Source organism: Mustela nigripes, chromosome 17 (genome assembly GCF_022355385.1).
Source record: "Mustela nigripes isolate SB6536 chromosome 17, MUSNIG.SB6536, whole genome shotgun sequence".
NCBI classification, from domain to species: domain Eukaryota; kingdom Metazoa; phylum Chordata; class Mammalia; order Carnivora; family Mustelidae; genus Mustela; species Mustela nigripes.
The window spans coordinates 30180762-30208163 of NC_081573.1; the positions used below are offsets into that span (position 1 = coordinate 30180762).

Genomic DNA, 27402 nt, shown 5'->3' on the forward strand with positions numbered 1-27402 from the left:
TTGCTAGGCTGCTCCTTCAGTTCTTTTCCTGCTGTACCAAATTGCCTTTGTCCCGGCGTTGCATCCGTGGAGTAAGCGCGTCGTTAAGTTTCGGGCTGGGTTTGTGGGTACACCGAGGCGAACCTTCCTGCGGGCAAACGAAACGGGCTTCCTGCCTATTTGCACATAGATCCACGCGCCCCATTTGTCCCTAGGAAGTCCGGCCTGGGACGCCCTTGAGGACCTTTTGGTCACCCAAGACGTTACCCGGGACTCTATACCCTCTGTGATGTCGGCCTGTCATGTCCCTTTCTTCGGATCGGGGCTTGCCGATGAGAAAACTGGCCCTTCTAGCCAGTGAGGCTCAACTCTGTAGGCACCTCCCCTTTATGGACCAATGGGAAGTGACACGGAAGTCTGGATTGTTTACCAGCTGTTTGCCTGTGTGTGGCATTAAACAGGAGGCCGAGAGATTTTCTGAAGTTGTTTTACAATTTGGGGAAAGAGCGGGGCCAGTAGAATGAGGAGGCCTAAGCAAGGTATTGTTTAATTATAATAATAGGATTTTTTTTTTTTTTTTGGCCTGTGTGTGACTCACTAAGGTTACTTTCTGTTTATTCTTGCATTAATAGAATCTTATTTCAATTCCTTTTCCCCGTAGTTACATCTACAGGGGGAGGGAGGGGGGAAGGCTAGTAATATAGTGGCTTCAGAACTCGACAGGCCTAGGTCACTTTGGAGAGTTTGCTTCACCACTCCGAAACTCAATTTTGTGATATGTAAATCTGAGATAATTTGTGCCTCCATCAGAGTTGTTCTGAAGGTTTAATAAGATCATGTGTAGTTGCTGGCACAAAAGGTGGTCATGGACCCTGCTTCTGCTTGAGAGTTACAGAGCTCCTTCCTCTGCTTAGGTGATGTGGCTGTGGCTGAATAGGTCATACTCCTATTTATTTCTCAGTGGTTCTGTGGTCAGTGGTTCCAGTGGTTCTTTGGTGATGGGCGTAGTGCTTTTTAAAAAGCTCTTATTTTATCCTCACGATCTTCTCTTAAATTGCATAGAACAAGTAATGATCACCATACAGCTGAGGTATTTCAACTCAGAGGGGTTAAGTTGTATGAAGCCCCGTGTTACATGAACAAGTGACAAACAATTGATGGTTAGTAAATGATTTCTGAAAACACATATGTGATTACTCAATTTTTAGAGACTCAGACTTCAGATTCTTAGCTCAGTTTACCCAGTGAATGAACGAATAGTCATTTGTCAAATATTTATCACCCCTTCTTCTTCTTCTTCTTCTTTTTTTTTTTTTTTTAAGATTTTTATTTATTTGACACATACAATGCAAGCAGGTGGAATGCCAGGCGGAGGGAGAGGGAGAAGCAGACTTCCCGTTGAGCAGGGAGCCTGATGCATGGATAGGGATGATGACCTTAGCCGAAGGCAGAGGCTTGACCAACTGAGCCACCCAGGCGCCGCTATCACCTCTTCTTTGCCAGATACTGTTGTACATGGTGGGGACAGAGCAGCATACAAAACTTAAAAATCTCCACTGTTGTGGAGCTTGTAGTCGGGTATGCTCTAAGATAACATGGGTTGTCAGTCTCATGGAAGTGTACGATGGAAAATAAGACTCATGATATTTTTATTTTTTAATTTTAATTTTTATTTTTTTTAAAGGTTTTATTTATTTATTTAACAGACAGAGATTGCAGGTAAGCAGAGGGGCAGTCAGAGAGAGTAGGAAGCAGGCTCCCTGCTGAGCAGAGAGCCCGATGTGGGGCTCGATCCCAGGACCCTGGGATCATGACCCGAGCCGAAGGCAGAGGCTTTAACCCACTGAGCCACCCAGGCGCCCCAAGACTCATGATATTTTAAAAAAATATTTTATTTGAGAGAGAGAGAGACAGAGACAGAGACAGTAACAGAGATAGGGAGAGAAAGAGCATGGAGGAGGGGGAGAAGCAGTCTCCCCACTGAGCAGTGAGCTCGATGCAGGGCTTGATGCAGGGCTCAATCCCAGGACCCTGAGATCATGACCTGAGTGGAAGCAGACACTTAACTGACTGAGCCACCCAGACTCCCCTCAATATGATATTGAATACAGAGTATTGGCTATAGAATTTTATCTTTTGATTTCTTGTATATTCTGGGCTTTATACTTGTAACTCATTTCAGTCTCTCAGCCCTCGGATAAGAAAATTGAGTCTCTGTGACTGTTAATTTGTCCCAGAGTGGGACACCCAGGGCATGTATGCTGAGAGAGTGAGCCAGGTAGAATCATTATTGCCCTTTCTGATCTTGCAAGGTACATAGCAACATTTTCACCTGTGCTATTAGTTGAGACAGTTGAAAATGAGGGAATGGAACACAGATTCCTATCTCCCAGCGTGAAAATGTTAATGTCCCAGTATAAGGAGCACATGGGATAGATAGAGCTATCATTGAAAATACAGTTTCCTGCAAACATAAAAACAGTGCCTTCCATTTAATCTAGAAAGGTTATTATATTGAAATGTTTATATAGCTCATTAGCTAAAACTCAGTTTTCTTTTATTTTTACAGGGAAATGATCTTCACTGGTTAGCATGTGCCTTATATGTGGCTTGCAGAAAATCTGTGCCAACTGTAAGCAAAGGGACAGTTGAAGGAAACTATGTATCTTTAACTAGAATCCTGCGATGTTCAGAGCAGAGGTAACTATGTCAGAGTTTGAAAGGTAGAATGTGACAAATATGAAAGCTCAAAAATCATAGTGATATTAAGAATCCTCTCATTATTTCCCAGGCGTTTGTACCTATAGAGTGCTGAATTTAGAAGTTAGGTCATGGTTTTCCTTTACTACATATAAGTATCTATTATATTTTTACTCTTTAGTGAAAAGTATTGAAATTTTAATGTATTAGGCATTTATATGAAGAATTTACTATTGAAGGTTATGACTTATTGTGCGGTATTGGGAGAATTCTAAATAAGGATATTGAGAAACTTTAGGATATACTCTAAATTGTAGAGGTAATTAAATATGGTATTAAACTTAAAACTACATGTACAGGATTTGTATTTTAATATATGGAGTGTGTAAAGACTTCTCTGTTTCCTGTATTGGGGGATAAGCAACACTCTTACAATCAGTTACTGAAAGGGCCAAATAATGATTTAAAGAAGAGGCAGAAATTGCTTTTTCTATCTGCTGTATAATTGAATTGATTACATTTATCATATGTGCCATTTGGGTGAATTTTCTTTTATGACTTACTAAAGATTGGTGGGAAAAGATTATTTGGCACTTTGTGGGGGGAGAATGCCACAGGCAAAATTTATGTACCTAATGGCTTAAAAAATCACTTACTATTAAAATAAGAAGAAATGTAATATTTAAGCTGTAGTCTATTAACCTTGAACTCCATCCCAAATTATATTTCGGCCTAAGAACAAGAGGCAGTGCATAAAGAGTTGAACCCCTGAACTGTATACCTGCATAAAGTGGACTTAAATAAGGTGCAAAAGTGTAATCATTACGGAGAAGAAAAGGGGAGGCAGGGCAATCCAGTTAGGATTGGAACTTTAGAAGCAAAGGTCAGATTATGGAATCATCATCATAAATTGTAGTAAATCGACTTATCCAACATTTTAGTGCAAGTAATACAGTCCTATGCTTCAGGTGTAGTTCCATTTCAGAAACTCAGTTTCTATCTTTAAATTTTTACCTTTGAGTTCAGATTTTTTACTTTTCTGACATAATGGACTAAAATGGGTTAAAACAAAGAATATGTCAGGAAGGGTATTTCCAATGTGTATAACTGACAGAAGATCAGCATCCAGATTTATATAAAGATCTACTAACAAATGGTTGCCCGTTTGACAAACAGCCACTAAACAAGGGGTAAAGAATGTGGTTTCCCAAAGGTCAAAACTCACATAGCTAATCAATGTATGTAAAGATGTTCAATTTCACTAGTAACCAAGGAAATTCAAATTAAAAACAAGGTATCCATTACTCTCATCAGATTGGGGAAATTTGAAGTCTGATAAAACCAACTTTGGTCATTATGTAGGAAAATGGGAACTCTGTATTGCTGTTGTACTTTGGTGAGAGTATAAATTGGCATGGCCCCTTGAATGGGAAATTTGACCAAATCTAGTGAAGTTGAAGATGCACAGTCTCTGACTGAGCAGTTCTACTTACTGGTGTCCCAAAAGAAGCTCTTACATACATGTACAAGAATGTGTCAATTACAGCATTTTGGGGTCATAATGTAAACTCAGTTTCCATTGATTGGGGAATGAATGCAGAAAGTCATGGTAGTTCATATGAAGGAATATTTTTAACAGTGAAAATCAATGAGATCTACATCTAACAGTGTTAATCTCAGAAACATTGAATGAAAAAGCAAGTTGCAGAATTCTACTTACAATATGATACTATTTATCTAAAATCTTAAAGCCACACATGCAAAAGATACCACTGACTATTTATGGATACATTTAGATCCATATAGTACCTATACGAAGTTGTAAGTATAGCCACAGGGATGGGAAGGATTCAGGCTAACTTTAGAATGGTGGTTATCTTTGAGCAGGCAGTGAGGGGCATGGGTTTGGGGAAGCGTACAAACGGGAATTTGGCTGTTTTGGTAGATCTGATGCAAACATGGCAAAATTTCTTCAATATGTTAATGTTTGTTAAATTTGGCAGTTGAATACTTAAATATTGGTTACATTACTCTAATTATTTACTATTTTTATTTATTTCATAATTAAAAATAAAGCTTTCTGATAATTTCAGAAAAACAGATTAGGAAAATCAGAGAAATAAACCAATCTAAGAGATTAAGCTAGTCAGAGGCATGAGGTGTGATTTTATCACCATTTTAAAGTAATATAATTAGTTAAATTTTTGATTTAATTATATTTGTGTACCCCACCTTTGTGTTAATTTTGAAAATATCTCATTTTTTTATTTTTAATATCAGCTTAATTGAATTTTTTAACAAGATGAAGAAGTGGGAAGACATGGCAAATCTACCCCCACATTTCAGAGAACGTACTGAGAGATTAGAAAGAAACTTCACTGTTTCAGCGGTAATTTTTAAGAAATATGAACCCATTTTTCAGGACATTTTTAAATATCCTCAAGAGGAGCAGCCTCGTCAACAGAGAGGAAGAAAACAGCGGTATGTTTTTATATTTGTTAGTCAGGAATACACTTTTTTTTTTTTTGATCTGTGCTTCAGTTCTGATCCCTCAGTTGGTGTCCCTCAGTTTATTTTGTTAGGTTTTTGTTTGTTTTGTTTTTGTGTTTTTTAGAGGGAGAGAGAGAGACCGAATGCTTGCACTGGGTGTGGGGGGAGGGGCAGAGAGGATCTTCAGCAGGCTCCAGGCCCAGGGAGGAGGCCATCATGGGGCTCACAGGCCATGAGACCATGAGCTAAGCAGAAATCAAGATTTGGTCGCTTAACCAACTGAGCCACCCAGACGCCCCTATTTTGCTAGTCTTAACAAAAAACAAAAAACAAAAAAAAAATGTGATTTCATAAATAATCTTTCTTTCCAATAGTTCTCTTTAAATAATAATTTCTTGCTTCTTGATTCATGTTAGCTATGAAAAATTGGGCTTCCTTCATATTGTGAAATGCATGGAATTATTATTTCTGTAAACTTAACCTTTTCATTTAAGCACCCCAAAATGCAAAAGTCAGATCTTAGATATTTTTGCCAGTTGGCCGTCTTGGATATAGAATTTGACTCCTCGATTTTCTCTTATTGACTATGTTGACTGTTTGTATTATTTGACTTTTATGTCCAGCTTAGTGACATATAATCCTCCTGAACTGGCTTCTATGTGTCATTTTGAAGTTTACAGTCAATGAAGAGTAGAGAAATTAGATGGGAAAGAGTAGGGGACCTAAAATGATCATGAATTTGTGCTTTCTTTTCTTTTCTTTTTTTTTTTTTTGAAATTTAAAAAATCTTTTTTGAATTTGTGCTTTCTGATCATGTCTGCAAAATCTGTAAACTTCCTCTGGCTCAGTGTTTTGCATCTTTCCCAATAAAGGCAATCCTGGGAAGTAAATTCTCTACCTTTATCATGAACACTTTTTCATAAAGTAGAATCGGAAAATTTTTTTAAGGTTGTTTATTTATTTATTTGAGAGAGAGAAATAGTGAGAACAAGCAGGCCGAGCAGCAGTCAGAGGGAGAGGGAGAAGCAGGCTCTCCCCTGAGCCGAGAGCCCGATGTGGGACTCGATCCCAGGACCCTGGGATCATGACCTGAGCTGAAGGCAGCCGTTAACCAACTGAGCCTCCTAGGCGCCCCTGGAAATTGTTTTTAAACTAAACTAGAAGAATGTTGACAAGTCAGGGAAAAGGAGTTGTTATACTTGAATGAATAATGTTTGCCTCTTTTGTTCGCTCTCTCTCTTTTTATTTTTGCTTCTCTTTCAATATAAATTTTTTTTCTCAAATTATGAAAGGTGTTTACATAAGTAAGTGAGTAGCTTTTTTTAAAAAATTTTATTTATTTATTTACTTGAGAGAGAGAGGAAATAAGAGGGAGAGAAATGGAGCAGGGGCAGAGGCAGAGCGTGAGGGAGAAGCAGATTCCTTGCTGAGCGGGGAGCCTGACATGGGGCTCGATTCCTGGACCCTGATCATGACCTGAGCTGAAGGCAGATGCTTAACTGATGAGCCACCCAGGTGCCCCAAGTGAATAGCTTTTAAAAATAAAAGAATCTCTACTTTCTTAGATGACCCCACTGCTAAGGAAGCAGCCGATGTAGTTTGCTTGTAGTTTTGGAGAACTATTTCCAAAGTTTGGATAGATGCTTTGTTCCAAATCTGAGTGAGGTTGATTGTATCATTTACAGAAAGAGAGATAATATCTTCTGTCTTTGTAGTGTTGTAGAAAATGATTTTAGATTGTACTTGCTTTGATATTTAGTAGGGTATCTGTACTACCTAATTATAGTTAAGAAAATTGTAAGATAACTTTATTCTAAAAGTTTTACACTTAGATCACTCTGTATGCATTAATTAGTACTTTTGGCTAATAGTAGTAACATACACCATTTATTGAACATTTGTTATGGGGACTGTTCTGAGATTTAAATCTGTATTCAGGGGGTGCCTGGGTGACTCAGTTGGTTAAGCGACTGCCTTCGGCTCAGGTCATGATCCCAGAGTGCCAGGATCGAGTCCCACATCGAGCTCCCAGCTCCATGGGAAGTCTGCTTCTCCTCTCTCATGGTCTCCCTCACTGTCTCTTTCTCAAATAAAATACTAAAAAATAAAAAAATAAATAAATCTGTATTCAGTGAATCTATATGACAGCCATATGAGGTTGATGTTGTTATAGGTGGAGAAACATAAGCTGTTGAGAGGTTAAGTAATTTGGTCGGGGTCACACAGTAAGTGTGGAGCTGTTACTGAAATTAGCGGTCTGCTTGTAGAACCCATGTGCTTCATCACAACTCTGTACTCACACATACTTTGAGAATTTGTCACTGGGTATTTGTTGAGAACTTAGTGTGAAGTATGTTGTTAGGTATTATATAGGACACAAGTATTTATTTATTTATTTTTGAGAGAGCGCGAGTAAGAAAGAGAGAGAGGATCTTAAGCAGGTTTCATGCTTAGCGCAGAACCTAGTACGGGGCTCAGTCCAACGACTCTGAGATCATGACCTGAGCCAAAATCAAGAGTTGAGTTCCTAACCAACTAAGCCACCCAGGTACCCCAGGACACAAGTCTTTAAAAAAAAAAAAAAACAAAACCAAAACCCCACAGCCACTGTCTTTTGAGAGTTTACAGTATAGTTGTGGAGAGGAGGCATGTAGAAATGTGAAAGACAATAGAAACGTACAACTTCTGAGCCAAAATTAAACCACTGTACATGAGCCAGTCAGCTAAGGATCCATGAAGTAAGGAATGATGGGTTGGATTTCGATGGGTGAATTTGGAGATGTTGATAGAGCCTTCATAGCATAGGATGAAGAAGGAATATACCAAAGTGGCAAAATAAGAGGCAGTTTGGTCTAGTAGGTTAAACTCTAGGGTTCTCAAGTTAAAGATTCAGTTTTTAGAGTGGCTTGAATGTTAAGCTAAAAAAAAGTTTGGCTTTTATCTTGGTAGACATTAAAACTGAATAGTTCTCATGTGCCTGTGGCACAGAGGCCGCTTTTATTTTGTATTAATTTTTTAGAAGATTTTGCTTATCTTAGAACATGCACGAAAGTGGGGAGGAGCAGAGCGAGAGAATCTCAAGCAGACTCTGCTGAGTGTGGAGCCCAACAAGGGATTCAGTCTCATGACCCTGAGGTCATGACCTGAGCGGAAATCAAGAGTCAGAGGCTTAAGCAATTGAACCACCCAGGTGCCCCAGAGGCCACTTTTAAAAAGCAGGGCACTGACATTTAATGTTGCCATGGACTGGTGACTTAAGTACAGAACTCTGCCCAAGTAGAATGATCGTTCAGCAGATGAAGAGACGAGGCGTATGGACAGCAAATGTGCCTTGTGAAGGACAGTGGGAGAACTAAACCCCAGTGTCCTGATTGTTCTTCTTAGAGCTCCTTGTTGGGATGTGGAGACCAAAGATGTTTTATCTAAACATTTCAGGGGATTCTGGTAGACAAGACAAGAGCTTAAAACAGGTCTGAAACTCCCTTCAGCAAACAGCATTGACAAAATAGAATGGATCGTCTTAGCGATAAATAAAAAATTATAGGAAGCCCAGAAGTTACATCAAATAGTCCTTTTGTGACTTGACGTAATCTGCAATGTCTTTAGGGAGGGAGGGATGGGTTTACAGTTTATCAGCTGTGATAAAGGAAAAAAAATGGGGAAATAATCAGCATACAAAGGTCCGAAAGCAGCATCAGCCTTGCAGATGTCATTAGAAGAACTGTTGTCACTCATTTTCTGCCTTACCTGTCTTAACCTTGAAAACCTTTTAGAGTTCTTCAGAATTTTCTTTTTTCTGCAATGAGCTCTCCTTGGCTTTGTCCTTACCAGGATTTGGTTGGAGCAGAACTTGCATGTTTTCTGTGTGAAGTAAATCTGCTCTTACTCCCTTTAACTGTGGGTTTGGTGTCTCACCTACTTTATAGTCACTTGTGGTGTCTTTCTTGCATGCTTCTCTTATCTCCTGACTTTTTTTTTCTCCCCCAAAGGCGACAGCCCTGTACCGTGTCAGAGGTTTTCCATTTTTGCTGGGTGCTCTTTATATACGCAAAAGGTAAGACAGAGCAATATTTACCTAGATGTTAGCTTATTTAAATGTTCACATAGTACTTTTGTCAACCTGTAATGTGTATCAGGGAAAGATGTGCACTGAAAAATTTCTTAAGGGTTTTAGTCTCAGATTCATTTTTGAGTATTGCCTTTTCATAAAAGATTTTAATTTCTTTATAATGTCCAGAACTTCTTTTATTAAAAGTGGAAAATCCTTTAATTTTGTTCTTATGTAACATTTTTTCTGTTCAAAGCTATTCTTCTTCTGAGTTACGGACTGAAAACACATTAGTGGTCTGTACTGGTATCTTTAGCTGTATTTTTCATGAGCCATGTCTTATTTCTTTGAGTGTGTCTGCTCATCTCAGTATGTATAGTTTGGATTACTTTTTGCATCTTTTTTTTTTTTTTTTAAAGATTTTATTTATTTATTTGACAGAGAGAAATCACAAGTAGATGGAGAGGCAGGCAGAGAGAGAGAGAGAGAGAGAGGGAAGCAGGCTTCCTGCTGAGCAGAGAGCCTGATGCGGGACTCGATCCCAGGACCCTGAGATCATGACCTGAGCCGAAGGCAGCGGCTTAACCCACTGAGCCACCCAGGCGCCCTACTTTTTGCATCTTGTTCAGATAAAGACACTTGCTCTAATGCCTTTGGATACAATTTATTTCCTCCCCCTTCTCATCTCCCTTAACTTACCCAAGGTCTATATTCAGTGAAAGATGGTGTTTTTTTTGGGGGGTCCTCTCCATATTTCTACGTAGAAATGATTCTTAGTAATCTCAAGGAGAAAACAAGTTACATTAATTATATAGACTATGTAGAATGCCTTTGCTATTAAGAAAACCCAATAAAATACAAAGTTGTAACCAAAGAATCAGAGCTGGAATTTTGTAAATGTAAGAGATTCTCATTATTAGATCAAGTAGCCCAAATAATTTACTTTTAGGGTTAGGTAACTGAGGCCCAAAAACTAGCTGCTAGGAACAGAGCTAGGATTTGAACCCAGATCTAGCTCTCGGTTTCTTGCCAGAGGCAAAGGCTCTCAAGCAGGGATGCATCACTCCATTGGTCTTGGGTTTGATGTGTCTGATTATAACTGATTAAATGAGTTTTAACTAGCTAGTTAAATGAGAGCTCAGCCTTCCTTCTTGAGCTTTATGGTTGATTGAAGGTATTACGCTAAGTGAAATGTCAGTCAGATAGACAGTTATCATATGGTTTCACTCATATGTGGAATCTAGGAGATAGTACAGAGGATCATAAGGGAAGGGAGGGAAAACAATGGGAGGAGGTCAGAGAGGGAGAAAAACCATGAGAGATTCTTGACTCTGGGAAACAAACAGAGGGTTGTGGGGGGATAGGTAGGGAGGATGGGGCACCTGGGTGATGGGCACTGGGGAAGGCAAGTGATGTGATGAGCACTGGGGCTTATATGCAATTGATGAATTATTGACCACCACATCCGAAACTAATGATGTTACTGTATGTTGGCTAATTGAATTTAAATAAAAGAAAAATCGGGATGCCTGGGTGGCTCAGTTGGTTGGACGACTGCCTTCGGCTCAGGTCATGATCCCGGAGTCCCACATTGGACTCCCAGCTCCCTGGGGAGTCTGTTTCTCCCTCTGACCTTCTCATTGCTCTTGCTCTCTCTCACTGTCTCTCTCTCAAATAAATTAAAAAAAAAAAAAGGAAAATCTTTCTTTTGCCAAAAATAAGCTGCTAGTTATTTTGCTTTCCCTCACACTGGCATGTTTCTTTAGTAGCGATAAAGGTGATAGGGTAAGTGGTACAAAATAAAGGCGTAGGAGCATATAAACTGTTCTAATAGTGGCAATCACCCTTGCTGTCACTTTTAGTTTGCCGTGGCTGGTATTCTATACGGTATTAATGTTGTCATTCGATTGTGGGCAGGTATATGTTGACTTCTGGGATTTTTATCTGTTTTGTTTATGTCTTTTATGGTGCATGTGTACCTGGGAGTGAATGTGTTTGGTACTTTATAAACTATTTACAAACAATTTTATTGTCCTTATTTACATTTTGGTCTCACTTGATTACCTGGGGTGACATGTGTTTTTGTCTCTGCAGTTAATTCAGTGTTTGTGTTTTATTATTTGTTCCATCTGTAATTACTTAATCTGAAGAGTCTTTATCTCCTCACTGTCTGACACTATGATCTTTTATGATTCACCAGGAACTTTTCTAATAGAGTTGTTGAATTTGTTTTATTCAGTTCTTTTTTTTTTTTTTTTTAAGATTTTATTTATTTATTTGTAAGAGAGAGAGAGAGTGAGAGCGAGCACAGGCAGACAGAGTGGAAGGCAGAGTCAGAGGGAGAAGCAGGCTCCCTGCAGAGCAAGTAGCCCGATGTGGGACTCGATCCCAGGACGCTGGGATCATGACCTGAGCCGAAGGCAGCTGCTTAACCAACTGAGCCACCCAGGCGTCCCTGTTTTATTCAGTTCTTGATTTAGTTGTTTGAAGAGAGTTGTACTCTTCTGTAGCCACCTTCCTCTGACTTCCCTGTAGCATATGGGCAATCCCAGATGATCTCATTCCTGATATGGAAGCCAGCTTTCTGCCTCTTACCTTTGTTGACTTCCTGTGGCAAGTATACACCAGTGACAAGTCTGGGCTTGTTACCCTGAAGAGCTTTGTGGCCTGAAGACCACTTGGGGTGCCACTTCCTGTTTTACACTCTCCAATCTCCTCATTCCTCCAAAGCCAACTTTGGAGTTTAAACAAGTTATCTTTATTTGAAAGATAACTTATCTTAACCAAGTGAGATCTGTTTCTAAGGTCAGGATTTGTACGTCATGTGGGACAGTCTTGGGAATTCAAGATTTTGATCTTCAGGGGCCTTTCTGTTTTTGTGTTAGAAGTTACAGGCTGCTGGTTTGTGGGTTTTTTTTTTTTTTTTTTCCCCTTTATGGCAAGTACAAACCAGTAACAAGTTTAGGCTTGTCGATGTGATGGGTTTTGTAGCTTGAAACCAGTAGTTTCCACTTCCTCTTTTACATTTGAGAAACTGAGTACACTTTAGTATGAAACATCTTTATAGTGGAACCAAGCAAGTTAGTTTGGTTGTATCAGTGCAAAACTTAACCTATTAATTGTTATTTGTCTTCATGACAACAGAAAAAAAAATTTCTCTTTAATTCATTTAAGTTGATTTGTTGAATGTTTTCATCTTTATAAAAAGAGAGTTTATCCTGATATGTAGAGGTAAGTGGCAATTTTCTTTGGAGGAAAGGAAAGGGAAAAAAAAGCCTGAAACAAAGCAGTGTGTGTGTGTGTGTGTGTGTGTGTGTGTGTGTGTGTACATACATGTTTGCATGTATTTGGGCAGGCATTACATGTGAAAATGTTGAGGTTTAGAAATAATCCCTCAGATGTATGTTAGCTATTAAACTTGAATTTATGTGATGTTATAAGAATGTATAATCACTAGGAAGCATGTGTATGCAGTGTTGAATGAGAAAAGGGATATGCTCAAAGTTATAAAAGAAGTCTGGAAATATTTCTTAATTTCTAGGAATAAAACTGTTTACCTGACTGTAAAAACCGATTTCAGTGTTAGACTTAAGCCAGCATTACAGAAGTGACATGTTTCTATAGGTTTGAGTTTTGGTTTCTTTTTTCTTTGTTACCATGTATCTATATCACTCCTGGGATTTTAGCTCTAGACTTCCATTGTGATCTGGTTGCATGAATTTGTACCAGTTTGTATTATTGTGTAGAAAGTATCTAAAATATTACTACTAGGACTCTGATTATAGGTTCTGGTCTTTTTTAAGTATATACATGAAAAAGTCATTTTTCAGCTTTTCCTATCTTAAGTTTTTCTATTAATCTTTTTTTTTTTTTTAATGAGTTTTCCTATTAGAACTGTTTTTTTGCATCCCAGAAATGTTGGACCATTGTTTGTCTTCATGTATTTTTATTTTGTTTTACTTTTTTGTTTTTAATTAGTTAAGTTTTAAATTTTACTTCCAGTATAGTTAACATACAGTGTTAATTAGGTGTACGATATCTACTAATTTTCTGGGCAGAGGAGTATTTTCACACAAAGAATTTCCTACAGTTTGAGATAATTTATGAAGTTGTTTAGAATTTTCAAGAAAGAAAATGATAAAATTTGGATCAGCTACTAGGAATTTAATGCTTATTTAATGAATTTTGAGTGAATGAATGTTGTTTTTAGTAAACTTTTAGTTTTTATTATGCTTTTAGAAATTTATTAGACTTCAAGAGTAATATTTCAAAATGTAAATTTGCCAGAACATTTCATGTAGCTCATGAGTCAACTTTGGTACAGTGTTGTATAATGTCATTTTAAATAAAGGAATAAATTACTTTTAAAATATTATAAAGTTGATGCAGATATACTCGATAACTGTTTATATTCCTGTAGGTAATTTCCCCATGATTAGTGATGATTTGGTCAATTCTTACCATCTTCTGCTGTGTGCTTTGGACTTGGTCTATGGAAATGCCCTTCAGTGTTCCAATCGTAAAGAGCTGGTAAACCCTAATTTTAAAGGTAAGATTATAAATCAGAGATTATTGGACAACTCACATTTTTACGTTGTGTTTACTCTTGGGAGTTGTACACATACCACAGGTTTCCAGCATCCGAGAACAGAAGTGCTTTGAAGGGCGCCTGGGTGGCTCAGTGGGTTAAGCTGCTGCCTTCGGCTCAGGTCATGATCTCAGGGTCCTGGGATCGAGTCCCACATCGGGCTCTCTGCTCAGCAGGGAGCCTGCTTCCTCCTCTCTCTCTCTCTGCCTACTCGTGATCTCTCTCTGTCAAATAAATAAACAAAATCTTTAAAAAAAAAAAAAAAAAAAAAAAAGAAGTGCTTTGAAAAACTCCATCATCATGGTTCTCCAGAGCACTTACAACTACTTGTCACTAGGAGTTGAGCTCTCTGTAAAAATATCTATGGAAAAAGCAACTGCAAATATTATAAAGTGTAAAGTCTCACATGACAACCTGAGAAGTTTCTGCAGAATATACTCAACAGGAGGAAGGAATTTAAAAACCCAGGGTAGCAAAGTTACATTAAAACTGATGTTGTTTTTCTACATTGCCAGGCTTTATGCCTGATACACAGTAGGAGCTCTTCATTTCAAATTTGAAATACTCTTCATTTCAAATTTTTTCCTACAGAGAAGTAGTAATGGTTGTAAATAAGTAAAATAAATTTTTAACTCTTAAACTGAAAGGTGAATAGAAATGATTATTTTGGCAATGGATTTAACAGGTTTTAAGACGTATTTTCTACGAATGAGTTACCGTAAGAGACCAAATCATAACTTACAGTTAATATTATAAATATTAAACAGTATTTATAGAGCTAGTATGTAATGCTATGCTCTTTGAATAATACGATGGTAGGATTCTGAGTGATTTTCAATTTTGGGGTGGTTATAATTAGAATTTTAGGTTGTCCGACTTGCAAGGTAGATTTTAAAGTTAATGGAGTTAGTTACCTAGTTGCTCCTGCTTTGGTACATGTAATATTTTTCATTTAATGTCTTTTTCTCTTATTTCCTTCCTGAGTCCCTTTTATGTTTCTACATAGTGGCTGCTTTTCATTTTTCCCCTTCTTACTTAGCTTTTCTTATACTGAGTCTAGGGCAAGAGTAAGTTGTAAATCAGTATTTTAAATACATCCCAGTGTAATGGAATGAAAGCATATAAACTATATATACTTTGATTAGTACTGTTTTCCAAAGTTGTATTTTTTTATTTGAATGTCAGACTTACTTGCAAAGTTATATTTTATTTTTATGTTTTTTAGATCTCACAGCAGTATACTAAAATTGTTTCTTTAGTTTTTTTTTTCTTTAAGTATCTCTAGATAAATAACTGAATAACTGAAATCTTTTGAGTAGTGATACACTTTACTTCTATTCCTATTTATTTATTCTTATTTAAGTATAATCAACATACAATGTCACGTCAGTTTCAAGTGTACAGCATAGTGATTCGCCAATTCTGTACATGACGCAGCACTCACCATGGTAAGTGTAGTCACCATCAGTCACCATACAGTGTTATTACAAATATTACTGACTGTATTCTTTATGTTGCACTTTTCATCTCCATGACTATATTTATTTAAGCTGCTTGATGAATAAGTTCATTATTGTCTTTATCTGAAAAATTTTCATAGAAATTGTGGTTTGGTTTATTAGCACTCAGCAGCCTGCTCCTGAGCTCTAAGGAAGCTTGCCTTCTTCTGATCTACCTGGTCTTTCTTCTGGGCAAAAGACTGTTCGGGATGGTTCCCCCTCTTCCGTCTAACTTCTTTCTTAGGCTTCTTCTCATAGACTGGATTCTGTTATGTAGCAGCAAGAGCTTTCTTATACATCTCCTCAGCATTATCTAGAGGTTCTTTGTTCTTTATGTATTAACAGAATTGTTCCTTATAAGCATCTTCACCTTCTTCTGTTAGGTAACACATCTAATCTGCGGTGTTCTGACCCATGACATGCTTCCCTTGTACTTCTGCGTTGAATTCCTTGCTTTTCATATCATAACCAAGGAATCGTTTGGTACTGTGAGCAACAGACAAGCTTTCATCCACAGCTCCCTTGAGGGTCTGCAAAACTTTATTTCCAGTAGTAGTTCTGGCCAGCCCTGTATCCAGATAGCAAGTGAAGGCACAGATTGATCATCCATGCTTTCCACGTTGCATTTGTCTTTAATCACTTGCATTTGGCCTTCATAGATCTTGTCTCTGCCAAACCTGTTGAGAAGCCTACAGGCCAGCAGCGGGTCCACACAATATGCAGCAGCTTACTTGTCAGGCCAGCCATCACCATATTTTGGGAGTTCATGAGCATGAGAGCTGCACAAGCTATCATATTTCCTTCTGTCTGAGCATGAGCAGTGTGATAAATGATCTCTCTGTTGGTTACATGGACCATCATTCTGTATTTATGTGTTATACTTATTTTTATCCTGAATTACCAAGCATTTCTGAGCACAGTTATCTGTTTTACCCTCTCACCTTCTAAATTTCACTTGGTATCTCTTGATGCAAGCCTTATTCTTGACAACTTTAATAAACCATCCTACAGAACAGAGACTGGTGTCTCCAGCTCACCACAGACCAGCAGGCCCAGCAGTACTCCATGGGGGGGGATGACTTATTTATCTCTGGAAATTTGTACCTCTAAATCTCTTTTATCTGTTTTGTCCATCCCCCCCCCCACCTCTCCTCTGCAGTTTGTTTTCTGTACTTGAGAGTCTGTTTTTTGTTTCTTTGTTTTGCTTTATAGATTGCACACATAAGTGAAATCACGTGGTATCTTGTCTGTCACTGTCTGACTTACTGCATTCAGCGTACTAACCATCTAAGTCCAGTTGTGTTGTTATAAATGGCAAGATTGCAGAGTAATATCCTCTGTGTGTGTGTGTGTGTGTGAGAGAGAGAGAGAGAGAGAGAGAGAGAATGAGATTCATCTATCAATGGACACTTGAATAGCTTTCATACTTGGCTCTTGTAAATAATGTTGCAGTAAACATGGGAGTCCATACCTTTCCGAATTAGTGTTTTCATTCTCTTTGGGTAAATACCAGTGGAATTTCTGGATCTTAGGTGTTTCTATTTTAAAATTTTGGAGGAAATTCATACTGCTTTCCCCAGTGTCTGTACCAATTTATAATCCCACCAGAAAGGGCACGAGAAATGCCTTTTCAGCATATCCTCACCAATGCTTGTTCTTCTCGCCTTTTTGATACCAGCCATTCTGACTGGTGTGAGGTCATTTCTCACAGTGGTTTTGGTTTGCATTTCCTTGATGATGAGTGGTATTGAGCATCTTTTCACGTGTCTGTTAGCTGTCTGGATCTCTTTGGAAAAATGTTTATCGTGGTCCCCTGCCCATTTTTTAAACGGATGATTTGGTTTTTTGGTGTTGAGTTGTAGGACTTTATATATTTTGGGTATTAACCTCTTATTGGATAAATCATTTGCAGATTTCTTCTCGGTTGGCTTTTTGTTTTGTTGATGTTTCCTTTGTTGTGCAGAAGCTTTTCATTTTGGTGTTATCTTGATCGTTGATTTTTGTTTTTTTGTTTCCCTTACATAAGGGGACATATCCATAGATACATTGCTAAGGATGGTGTCAGAAGAGATTACTGCCTATGTTTTCTTTTGTCTGTTTGCTACTTTTGAGGTATATTTAGAGTCAAATTAGGCCCTTATACCCTGTTTCCTATATACTTACATGCTGAGTCACATGCTGATTAGACTATGTATTTTTGTTTATTATGATTTGACGTTTTGAATGCTACCTGATCTCTCTGTTCTGCGATTTTATTCATTGTAGGCCTGTCTGAAGATTTTCATGCTAAGGATTCTAAACCTTCCTCTGATCCACCTTGTGTCATTGAGAAACTCTGTTCCTTACATGATGGCCTAGTTTTGGAAGCAAAGGGAATAAAAGAACACTTCTGGAAACCCTACATTAGGAAACTTTATGAAAAAAAGGTTTGTAAGTAGTAAAGAAATAATTTGAAGATAATTTCTGGGGAAGATTTGTTTTAATATGATGACTTAAGGATCTTTTCTTTCATCATAGCTCCTTAAGGGAAAAGAAGAAAATCTTACGGGGTTTTTAGAACCTGGGAATTTTGGAGAGAGTTTGTGAGTACTTCTGTTATCAGACTGTTTTAATATTTTAAATTGCGTACTTAGAAAACCTCAGCATTTACTGTTTTTATTGTTTGTACCCTGGAAATTTAGAATATGTTTTGTGGGAGATCATAGCAAATTACATCAACTGTTACTCTAAGCACATGGTTTTAAATCTATTGAAAATTGTGTGGCTGTTCTTTAAAGCTTTAATAGTTAAGCTTTTCGATCATAATTTTTGAGAGAAATTATTTCAGAACTACATAGGTTAAAAACCATGACATGAAAGTAGTGAGGTCTTCACAGAGCCTACAGCAGCTAGGAAGGATAACTCAGCATATCACCAGAAACTGCACCTCCCAGTCCGACTGGCACGGGGCACCCACCCTGAAACACTGTCCACAGAATGCACCTGCTGTACGGAGGACTGACGTGGTGTAGCAAGCTTGTGTATCATAGGGTTTTATAATTAGCAGTGAACTGAAGTTTAGTTTTCACAAAATTAGTAGAACTTCTTAGTAAATAAAAAAAGTGTAAAAATTAAATGGCCTAAAACATGAACTGAAATGGCAGTTCGGTGAGTGTATATGTTGTCTGTTTTGTTTTGTTTTTCCCCCTGTAGTAAAGCCATCAATAAGGCCTATGAAGAGTATGTTTTATCTGTTGGGAATTTAGATGAAAGGATATTTCTTGGAGAGGATGCTGAAGAGGAAATTGGGACTCTCTCCAGGTGTCTGAATTCTGGTTCAGGAACAGAGACTGCTGAAAGGGTGCAGATGAAAAACATCTTGCAGCAGCACTTCGACAAGGTGAGCTGGCCGGGACCAGGAGAGCGGAAGTGCAGGAGCAAACATGCCAGATGATCTGTTTTACGTGGGTAGTCATGTGTGCGTGTGTGCACACGCATCATACCTCTTCCAGTATGGAAAAAAAAATGTTTGTCATACTTACATGAAAAAGTTGTCTCTGTGTTTACTGATTAGATCTGAGAGAAAGCATTAGATACAAACTTAAATGAATCATACTGATTCACAGTATCACAGTATCACATGTGATTCATGATATCACAGTATCATGCTGATAGCTGTGGGTTTTGAAAAAATGGACCAGAAATATGCAGTCTTTACTTACTGAACACAGTAGAAATAGAAAATGTCAATTGACCTGAGTGCTGTCTTCATCTAGATGGTAGAGAAACTGAGAATCTGTTGTCTTTAGGAAAATTCTGTTAAACTGAGTTTCAGGATCATGGTGTTATTTCTGGCATCCACTTAGGGTGATGGAGACTTCAGAGTTTTCCTTCAGTTCTATGATGTTCACAGGAAATGTATGGCTTCTGACAAGTGCCTGCAGAGGCGTTGTGGGTAACTCCTAAGGGTAACCCACCTGTAAGATCAGACTTAAGCTGGTTTGCTAATCATTCAACAAGTATTCTGAAGGTATTCTACATGCCAGATACTGTCCTGGCACTGAGGATACTTCAGTGAACAAAACAGCCATGAATACCTTGTTTTATATTCTAATGTGGAGAGATCGATAACCAAACAAGTAAATATATAGGACATCAGATAATGATACATGAAGAAAAGTAAAATAGAGTAGTAGTACAGCGTACTGGGGAGAAGGGAGAATGGGTGGGCCTTGGGCTGCTAGAGCTAGGCCAGAGGGGAAAGACCTCTCTGAGGAGGTCAGCAGGGGTGTAAGGTAAGTGTAGAAGCAAGTCCTGTGAGGAGCTGGGAAGTTTGGGGACGTTTTGGAAGCCCGGAGAATAGCAAGTGCCAAGCCTTTAGTGGCAGCATGGTTGGCTTTTTGGAGAAACTGAGAATGGTGTATGGTAGGTATAAAGTAAATGAATGAGTGCGTGGGAGTGATTAAAAAGCGAGGGGCAAGTGGACACAAGGGACAGGAGGACTTTGGATGCTGTAGTGAGGTTTTTTGTCTTTGCTCTGACTGGGAGTAAAGCCATTAGGAACGTGTTATGGAAACAGTGACTGAATCAGTCTGACTGACATTTTTTTTTTTTTTTAAAGATTTTATTTATTTATTTGACAGAGAGAAATCACAAGTAGGCAGAGAGGCAGGCAGAGAGAGAGAGGAGGAAGCAGGCTCCCCGCTGAGCAGAGAGCCCGATGCGGGACTCGATCCCAGGACCCTGAGATCATGACCTGAGCCGAAGGCAGCGGCTTAACCCACTGAGCCACCCAGGCGCCCCTGACTGACATTTGTAAAGGTCTCCTGAGGAGGTGTTTTGGGGGCCCCGTGGAAGTAGGGAATTAAGAGGCTGCTGCGGTAGTTGTGGTGATAGCTCATGGTGGTTTGGCCAGAGCAGTGGCTGTGTTGGGCTGTATTGTGCAGATGGCAGCCTCAGGATTGCCTGATGGCTGGGATCCAGGGTGTGAGAGAAGGACGACAGTGAGGACTCCAGGTGCATACATGGTGTGAAAGCTGAAGTCCTTATGACGGCCGCTAACGTCTGCAGTGATCCAGCCCTGTTACCTCTCTGAATTCATCTCCTACCACTCTTCTCCTCACCCGCTGCGCTCATGCCACATAAACCTCTGTCCTCCTTCCTCAGGTGTGCCAAGCATAGCCCAGCTCTAAGCCTGCGCTCTTGCTGTTTCCTCTGCCTAGAGCATGTTTCTTTGAGATACTCATGTGGTTTACTTCCTCACTTCATTCAGATCTCTGATAGACCCACCAACCGCTATACAGAAAAATAACCACCTCTCCCTTCAGCACTTCCTTCTCCTCTTACTCTGCAATTAGTGTTCCTCTGTCTTAAGATAAGTGGGTGGGTTGAAAGAATTGTTTGACAGTAACTAGATAGACACAAAGATAGGAAAAAAAAAAAGAATCGTTTGTTATGCATCTCCCTGCATTAGAATATAAGCTTCCTGAGGGCGTGAGGAGTCTTTGGTGCCTGGCCGGTAGTAGGGTAGTAGGCATTCCATGAATATTTACGCTGACATTTACTCAGGAGGAAGAGTGAGTCTGGGGGAAAAAACCCAGAGTCCGTATTACGATGGTATGTTAGTTTGAGATGCCTTTTTAGGTGTCCTCGCAGAGATGCTGAGTAGGCAGTTTATGTATACAAGACTGGAGTTCACAAAGAGGTCAGGGCTGTGTGTATGCAGTCAGGAGACATCATGTTATAGGTGGCTTTTAAAGCCATGGAATGAAGAGAAGTCACCTGGCGGTATAAGCTGATGGAGAATAAGAGGTCTAAGGCTAGAGTTCTGAGGCACTCCAAAATTTAGAAGTCTTGACTTGGAGAGGGACTGTCCTACTATTTAAAAATACCTATATTTATACCTGAGTCAAAGAAAGACTCCTATTGGTCAGAATGCACAGGTTGCCTGAAGCCAAGAACTGAACGGTGCTGCCGAGAAGCCGCACGCTGACCCTGAGGACCATGTGGGAGTCCTGCCTGGTTCCCTTTGCAGAGGCACAGCTCCCTGTGGGCCATGTGCAATGCTGCTGGCTGCTGTTGCTTTCCCGTGCAGGTGCAAGGTGTATACCCATTCCAGCACAGCACTGGTTTGTTTACAGGGAGGGAGCTGGCTCCAGGGGTAGTCTTCTGAATGTAGTTAACCTACACAGATCATTTTATTGATCTAAAAAAAATTACAGAATTAATTTCTTTGAAACCAAGTGGAAGTCTTGGCTCTATCCTGTTTAAATCACAGAGGAAGCATATAGATGTCTATGGCGATTTTCTGTGCTTATCTATACTGCATTAAACTTGAGTAGTTTGTTTTGCCGGGTGAAAGTTTTGCTGGGTGTTTTTACAAGTATTTCTAGAATAAATATACTTACTACATAGGAAACATAGTTTATCTTGAATATTGAAAAAACACTCTTAAGCTATCTTAACCTTTCAGAATTTATTAGAAAAAATAGAAAAGATGTTTCACTGGCATATGTACTCATGCTTCAATTCTCAGACATTAAGTCATATATTTTTCATGTTTATATTCAAGAATGTTGACTTAAATGTATTTCCCTGAAGGTCTGTCTCCTTTACAGGGAAAAAGATTCCTGTAACTAAAGGTAGAGGAGGGGCAGGAATGCTGAAGAAAGCTGCTTGTTCTGAGTCAGGCTGTTTTCTCGTCCAAGAGTGTTGTTTTGTTCCACCTCTCCAAAGCAAATTTGATGACTTAGATGGGCTTTTGTTAAATCATGGAATTCATCTGGGCCAGGTTTAATTCATAGCTTTTTTTTTTTTTTCTTTTTCTGAGTAGTCAGAAAAAAGTAGTAGATGGGACCTGTGAAGTTCTGTTTCTCAGGGATATTCTTTTTTTTTTTTTTTTTTTTTTAAGATTTCATTTATTTATTTGACAGACAGAGATTACAAGTAGGCAGAGAGGCAGGTGGAGAGAGGAGGAAGCAGGCTTCCGGCTGAGTAGAGAGCCCGATGCGGGGCTCGATCCCAGGACCCCGAGATCATGACCTGAGCTGAAGGCAGAGCCACCCAGGCGCCCCTCTCAGGGATATTCTTAATAGGTTATTGCTGGGGCTCCTGGATGGCTCAGTTGGGCAAGTGGCTGCCTTCGGCTTAGGTCATAATCCCAGGGTTGTGGGATCGAATGCCACATTGTGCTCCCTGCTCAGCAGAGAGCAAGCTTCTCCCTCTCCCTCTGCCTGCCAGTCGGTCTCTCTCAATTTGTCAAATAAAAAGAAAAAAAAATTAGTTATTCGTGTGCCTGGGTGGCTCAGTGGCTTAAAGCCTCTCTGCCTTTGTTTGGCTCAGGTCATGATCTCAGGGTCCTGGGATCAAGCCCCTCATCCAGCTCTCTGCTCAGCAGGGAGCCTGCTTCCTCCTCTCTGCCTGCCTGCTTCTCTGCCTACTTGTGATCTCTGTCAAATAAATAAATAAAATCTTTAAAAAATAAGTTACATTGCTTATTTGTGCCTTTTGGCTTAGGTTTGAAGTAGGGATACTAGGGAACTATGCCTTATCTTAAAGGTTTACTTTTTTTTCTTTTAAAGGTTTTGTTATTTAAAAGTGAGTGAGAGAGAGCGAGCACCAGCAGGGGGTGAGGGGGGAAGGGGGAGGAGGGAAGAGGGAGAAGCAGACTCCTCCTCCCCGCTGAGCAGGAAGCCCCATGTGGAGCTTGATCCCAGGAACCTGAGATCGTGACTTGAAGCCAAAGCACACGTTTAACTTACTGAGCCACCCAGGCATCCCTTAAAGGTTTAACTTTTAAGAGATAAATGTCCTTGTGGGCTAAAATACAAATTGTCCTTTCATACAGCTTCACACAGAGGGTGAGGGCGGTAGCTCCTTGTGGCATTGTTATGTTTAGATTCCAAGAATGGTGATATTTGATTCATTAAAATGTATTGATAAAGTCTGATTGGTTTAAATCTCATTGAAAGTCCTTCTGACCCAAAGTGATGTTCTTCTCCTCCCCCAACTTAGTCTAAAGCACTTAGAATCTCCACACCACTTACCGGTGTGAGGTACGTGAAGGATAACAGCCCTTGTGTGACCCCAGTGTCTACGGCCACACACAGCTTGAGCCGTCTTCACACCATGCTAACAGGCCTCAGGAATGCACCAAGTGAGAAACTGGAACAGATTCTAAGGTTAGTTTGAGCCCTTCTTTCCTTCTAAGATTTGATCCTTGACCATTTTCTATTTCAGTTTTTTAACTTTTAGTGCCTTAATTCACTCATTATTAATCATATACCAGTTGCATGCTCAGACCCTGTTAGTCTGTGGAGGACCTAGTAATATGGGATGTATGAATGGAAGGTGATCATTTTTCCTCAGTATCTTAATGTGTTCCAGCTGTTACCACAGAACACCGTAGACTGGGTGACTTAAAAGCAATAGTATCAAGGTGCCAAGGTGCAGTGTTTGGTGAGAACTGCTTCCTGGTCTGTCTTTCTGCTGTCCACACATGCTGTGAGGAGGCAGGGGAGCTCTCTAGGGCCTCTTCTACAGGGACACTAGTCCCAGTGATGTGGGCTCCACTGTCATGACCTAATCACCTCCCAAAGGCTCCCTGCCAAATACTGTCACATTGGGGATTAGGTTTCATCATTAGGTTTCAAGAATTTGGAGGGGGAACACAAAAATTCAGTCCATGGCATTCAGATTTCTCTTACGTATTTTGGGAGATGGTAACTAACAGCACTATGCACTGTAGGTTAAAGCACCAGACTACTACCAACTGTTCTATCTTAAGATTTCAGGGAAAGAGGGATCAATAGGGGCACCTGGGTGGCCCAGTGGGTTAAAGCTTCTGCCTTAGGCTCAGGTCATGATCCCGGGGTCCTGGGGTCGAGCCCCGAATCAGGCTCTCTGCTCAGCCAGGAGTCTGCTTCCCTTCCTCTCTCTCGGCCTGCCTCTATGCCTACTTGTGATCTCTGTCTGTCAAATAAATAAATAACGTCTTTAAAAAAAAAGAGGTGGGGGGGGATCAGTAAAGATGGGAGTTGTCAAAGGACTCCATGCAGAGGATTGAACCTGAACAAATTCCTGAGGTGTTGGGTCAGATTTGAAAACATAAACCCTTAATATTTATAGCTAATGTCATACCACTGTAACTTCTGTAAGCTCCATAGAATACCCTTCCCCTGAAAACAACGTTAACTGCCTTTAGTCCTTGATCTGCCTAAGACTGGTGGGAATATCACTGAGCTTTGGTGAAAAGCATAATAGACTGATCTCATGACCTGTGCATACTTTTTGCAAATTTATTTGAAAAAACTACCTTCAAGGCCCTTCCTAGTTCTAAAAAGTATAGGATTTGTTGACATAGACCCTGTAGGAGCCCATTTTGTTTCTGGTGGTAAAGTGTAAGAAGGTCCAGTATATACACTTGAGTAATTTCTTTTTCATAGCTAGACTTACTAAACCATGAAGTCTGCTTTATTTATAAACTTGATTGTGATTAATACCCAGTAGGCCATGTTGTATGGCCTCTTTCTAAGTCATGTTTCTCAGACCTTGTATACTTAGAATAGAGAAGCATTTTATAAATACATTTTAGAAGATTGACTTAGTCTTTATATCTTACTGATCACTTTGGCATCCCTAACCAGGTATAGCAGCTTCTTTAATCACCATTAGTGGGGTTAAATATTACCAGTAAATACTAGGTAAAACCAGAGTCCTGTTTTCTGAAAGGTACCTGTGTGTGTTCATAAATAAAACTTTCCTTGTATATGATATTCAGTAACTAACTCTTGGAGGATTATAACTGATTTTTGTTTTCTTTGTAATTTTCTAAATTTGCTAAGCCTTTACAATGAGTATGTATGTCTATGATCATGATTAAAAAAAAAACATACTTGCTTCAGCACAGTCATGCTGAGCTAGCATCGGCCCCTGGAATTGGATAGGGCTGCAATCCTTGCTGTGCCCACCTCTTACCATACCTCTGGACCGTGGACCCCCACAAAATGAGTGAGCTTCAGGTCTTTGTGAAAATGTGTAGCAGGATCCAAGCATTCTGCACACACAGGAAATGTGCTTCCTGAAGGAGTGAGTGGAGAGCATGGAGGGTAAAATACTACTTGGTACTCATAAAACTAAATCAGAAGAAAATACCAAGAAAGAAAAAACAGAAGGTGGAGGAAAGCTTAAAGACAGAACAACCATCAAGTGAGGAAAGTGGTCTAGAAATTGATAGTGAAGGTGTGACTGAACCAGAAACTGACACTCCTGAAGAAATGGGAGCTAGGGGGCACCTGGGATGCTAGTGGGTTAAAGTCTCTGCCTTTGGCTCAGGTCATGATCCCAGAGACCTGGGATCAAGCTCAGCATTGTATCGGGCTCTCTGGTCAGGGAGCCTGCTTCCCCCCACCTCTCTCTGCCTGCCTCTCTGCTTACTTGTGATCTCTGTCTGTCAAATAAATAAATAAATAAAATCTTAAAAAAAAAAAAAGAAAGAAAGAAATGGGAGATGACAGTGTAGGGGTGACTGGGGAAATGATAGATCAGGCAAGTGATAAAGAAGTGGCTGCCATTGATGCCCTAAATGATGGTGAGCTACAGAAAGCTATTGGCTTGTTCACTGAGATCATCAAGCTGAATCCTCGCTTGGCCATTTTGTATGCCAAGAGAGCTGGTGTGGTCATCAAATTACAGAACCCAAATGCTGCCATCTCGACTGTGACAGAGCTATAGAAATAAAGAAATAAATCCTGATTCCGCTCAGCCTTACAAGGGGCGAGGGAAAGCACACAGACTTCTGGGCCACTGGGAAGAAGCAGCACATGATCTTGCCCTTGCTGGTGAACTGGGTTATGATGAAGGTGCCTGACATATGCTGGAAGAAGTTCAGCCGAGGGCCAGAAAATTGCCAAACAGAGAGAAGGTATGAGTGAGAAAGTGAGCATGAAAGATCAAAGAAAGAATAGAAAGGGTTAAGAAGGTTTGGGAAGAATATGAGGAACCTCAGAGGGAGGAAGAAGCCAGATGACCAGACTAACTCTTTTCTAGGTGTCAATCCCGTGGGAATGCGTGAAATGGTGGGGCAAGCCAGGAATGGAAGGGATGCCTGGGCTCAGTGAAATTCTTAGTGACCCAAAGGTCCTTGCAACCACTCAGGATCCAGAAGTTATGGTGGCCTTCTGGGATGTGGCCTAGAACCCGGTAAATGTGGCAAATATCAGAGCAACCCAAAGGTTATGAATCTCGTCAGTAAATTGTCAAATTTGGAGGTCAAGCATAATGCCCTTCAGATAAAACCCTTGCTGAAGGAAAAACAACATAGATCACGTGATGGATGTCATAGTAATACAGGGTGCCTCTGACCTCATGGAGGGAATGTTGGGGTGCTGGGAAGAGTCCCTACCCCTCAGCCCCATGTGCAACCCAGACATTTTGTAGTGGTTTGCCAGTGGGTATCCATTCGCATCATGTTTTCCTACCAGGAATTCGTACTAGGAATTATAAACCTTAAAAATACTTAAAAATAAGTTAAAAGGGTGTGTTAATCCCTTAAAAAAAAAAAAAAGATGAAAATGTTATTCCACAGGCCCACATGATGGATTAGGGCATGATGCAGATAATGCTTTTGCATTGAATATATATTGCCTTTTTAGCTTTAAGAAAAAAAAAATCAAGGAAATAAACCTCGTTTTGGAGGAAAATAGGTAGAGTGGCAGTAATGGCTTGTATGAGTCTGTAGTATAGTTTATATACCTCCTCATTCTGTTTTCTTCCAGGAGTTGCTAATGGGAGTTGTGTTGCCCTCTGGGGAAAGGATAGAAGGCAGTTTTGTTTGTTACCAGTGATTGCAGATGTGTAGGGTAGATGAGGGCCAGTCAAGAAGGCTAATAAGCTTAATTGCAGTGAAGGTACAGTTCCGTGTAAGAAATATTTTTTTCACTCAAAATGGTTATACCAATACTTCTGATAAGGAGGTATGGAATTTCCTAGAATAATTTGGGAAGTGTGTAGTTTTTTTTAAGACTTTTAAAAGATTATATTTATTTATTTGACAGAGATCACAAGTAGGCAGAGAGGCAGGCTGAGACAGAGAGGGGAAGCAGGCAGAGAGCCGAATGTGG

The 27402-nt window shown here is 39.7% G+C and overlaps 1 protein-coding gene and 1 pseudogene across 2 annotated transcripts in view; one reads left to right on the top strand and one right to left on the bottom strand.

Annotated features, from left to right (window-relative positions):
- Window positions 1–27402, top strand: part of RBL2 (RB transcriptional corepressor like 2) — a 55711-nt gene that overhangs the window by 825 nt on the left and 27484 nt on the right. The window contains exons 1-9 of one of the 2 annotated variants that reach the window (XM_059382563.1): window positions 413–518; window positions 2549–2679; window positions 4960–5160; window positions 9159–9223; window positions 13638–13766; window positions 17570–17730; window positions 17822–17886; window positions 18497–18683; window positions 23297–23463. In XM_059382563.1, the coding sequence (XP_059238546.1) occupies window positions 4982–5160; window positions 9159–9223; window positions 13638–13766; window positions 17570–17730; window positions 17822–17886; window positions 18497–18683; window positions 23297–23463 (953 nt within the window). In that variant the 5' untranslated portion in view covers window positions 413–518; window positions 2549–2679; window positions 4960–4981. Of the gene's footprint in view, window positions 1–412; window positions 519–2548; window positions 2680–4959; window positions 5161–9158; window positions 9224–13637; window positions 13767–17569; window positions 17731–17821; window positions 17887–18496; window positions 18684–23296; window positions 23464–27402 lie in introns of those variants that run through there. The other variant, XM_059382562.1, reaches the window with a different exon arrangement.
- Window positions 15424–16180, bottom strand: LOC132005792 (large ribosomal subunit protein uL18-like; annotated as a pseudogene).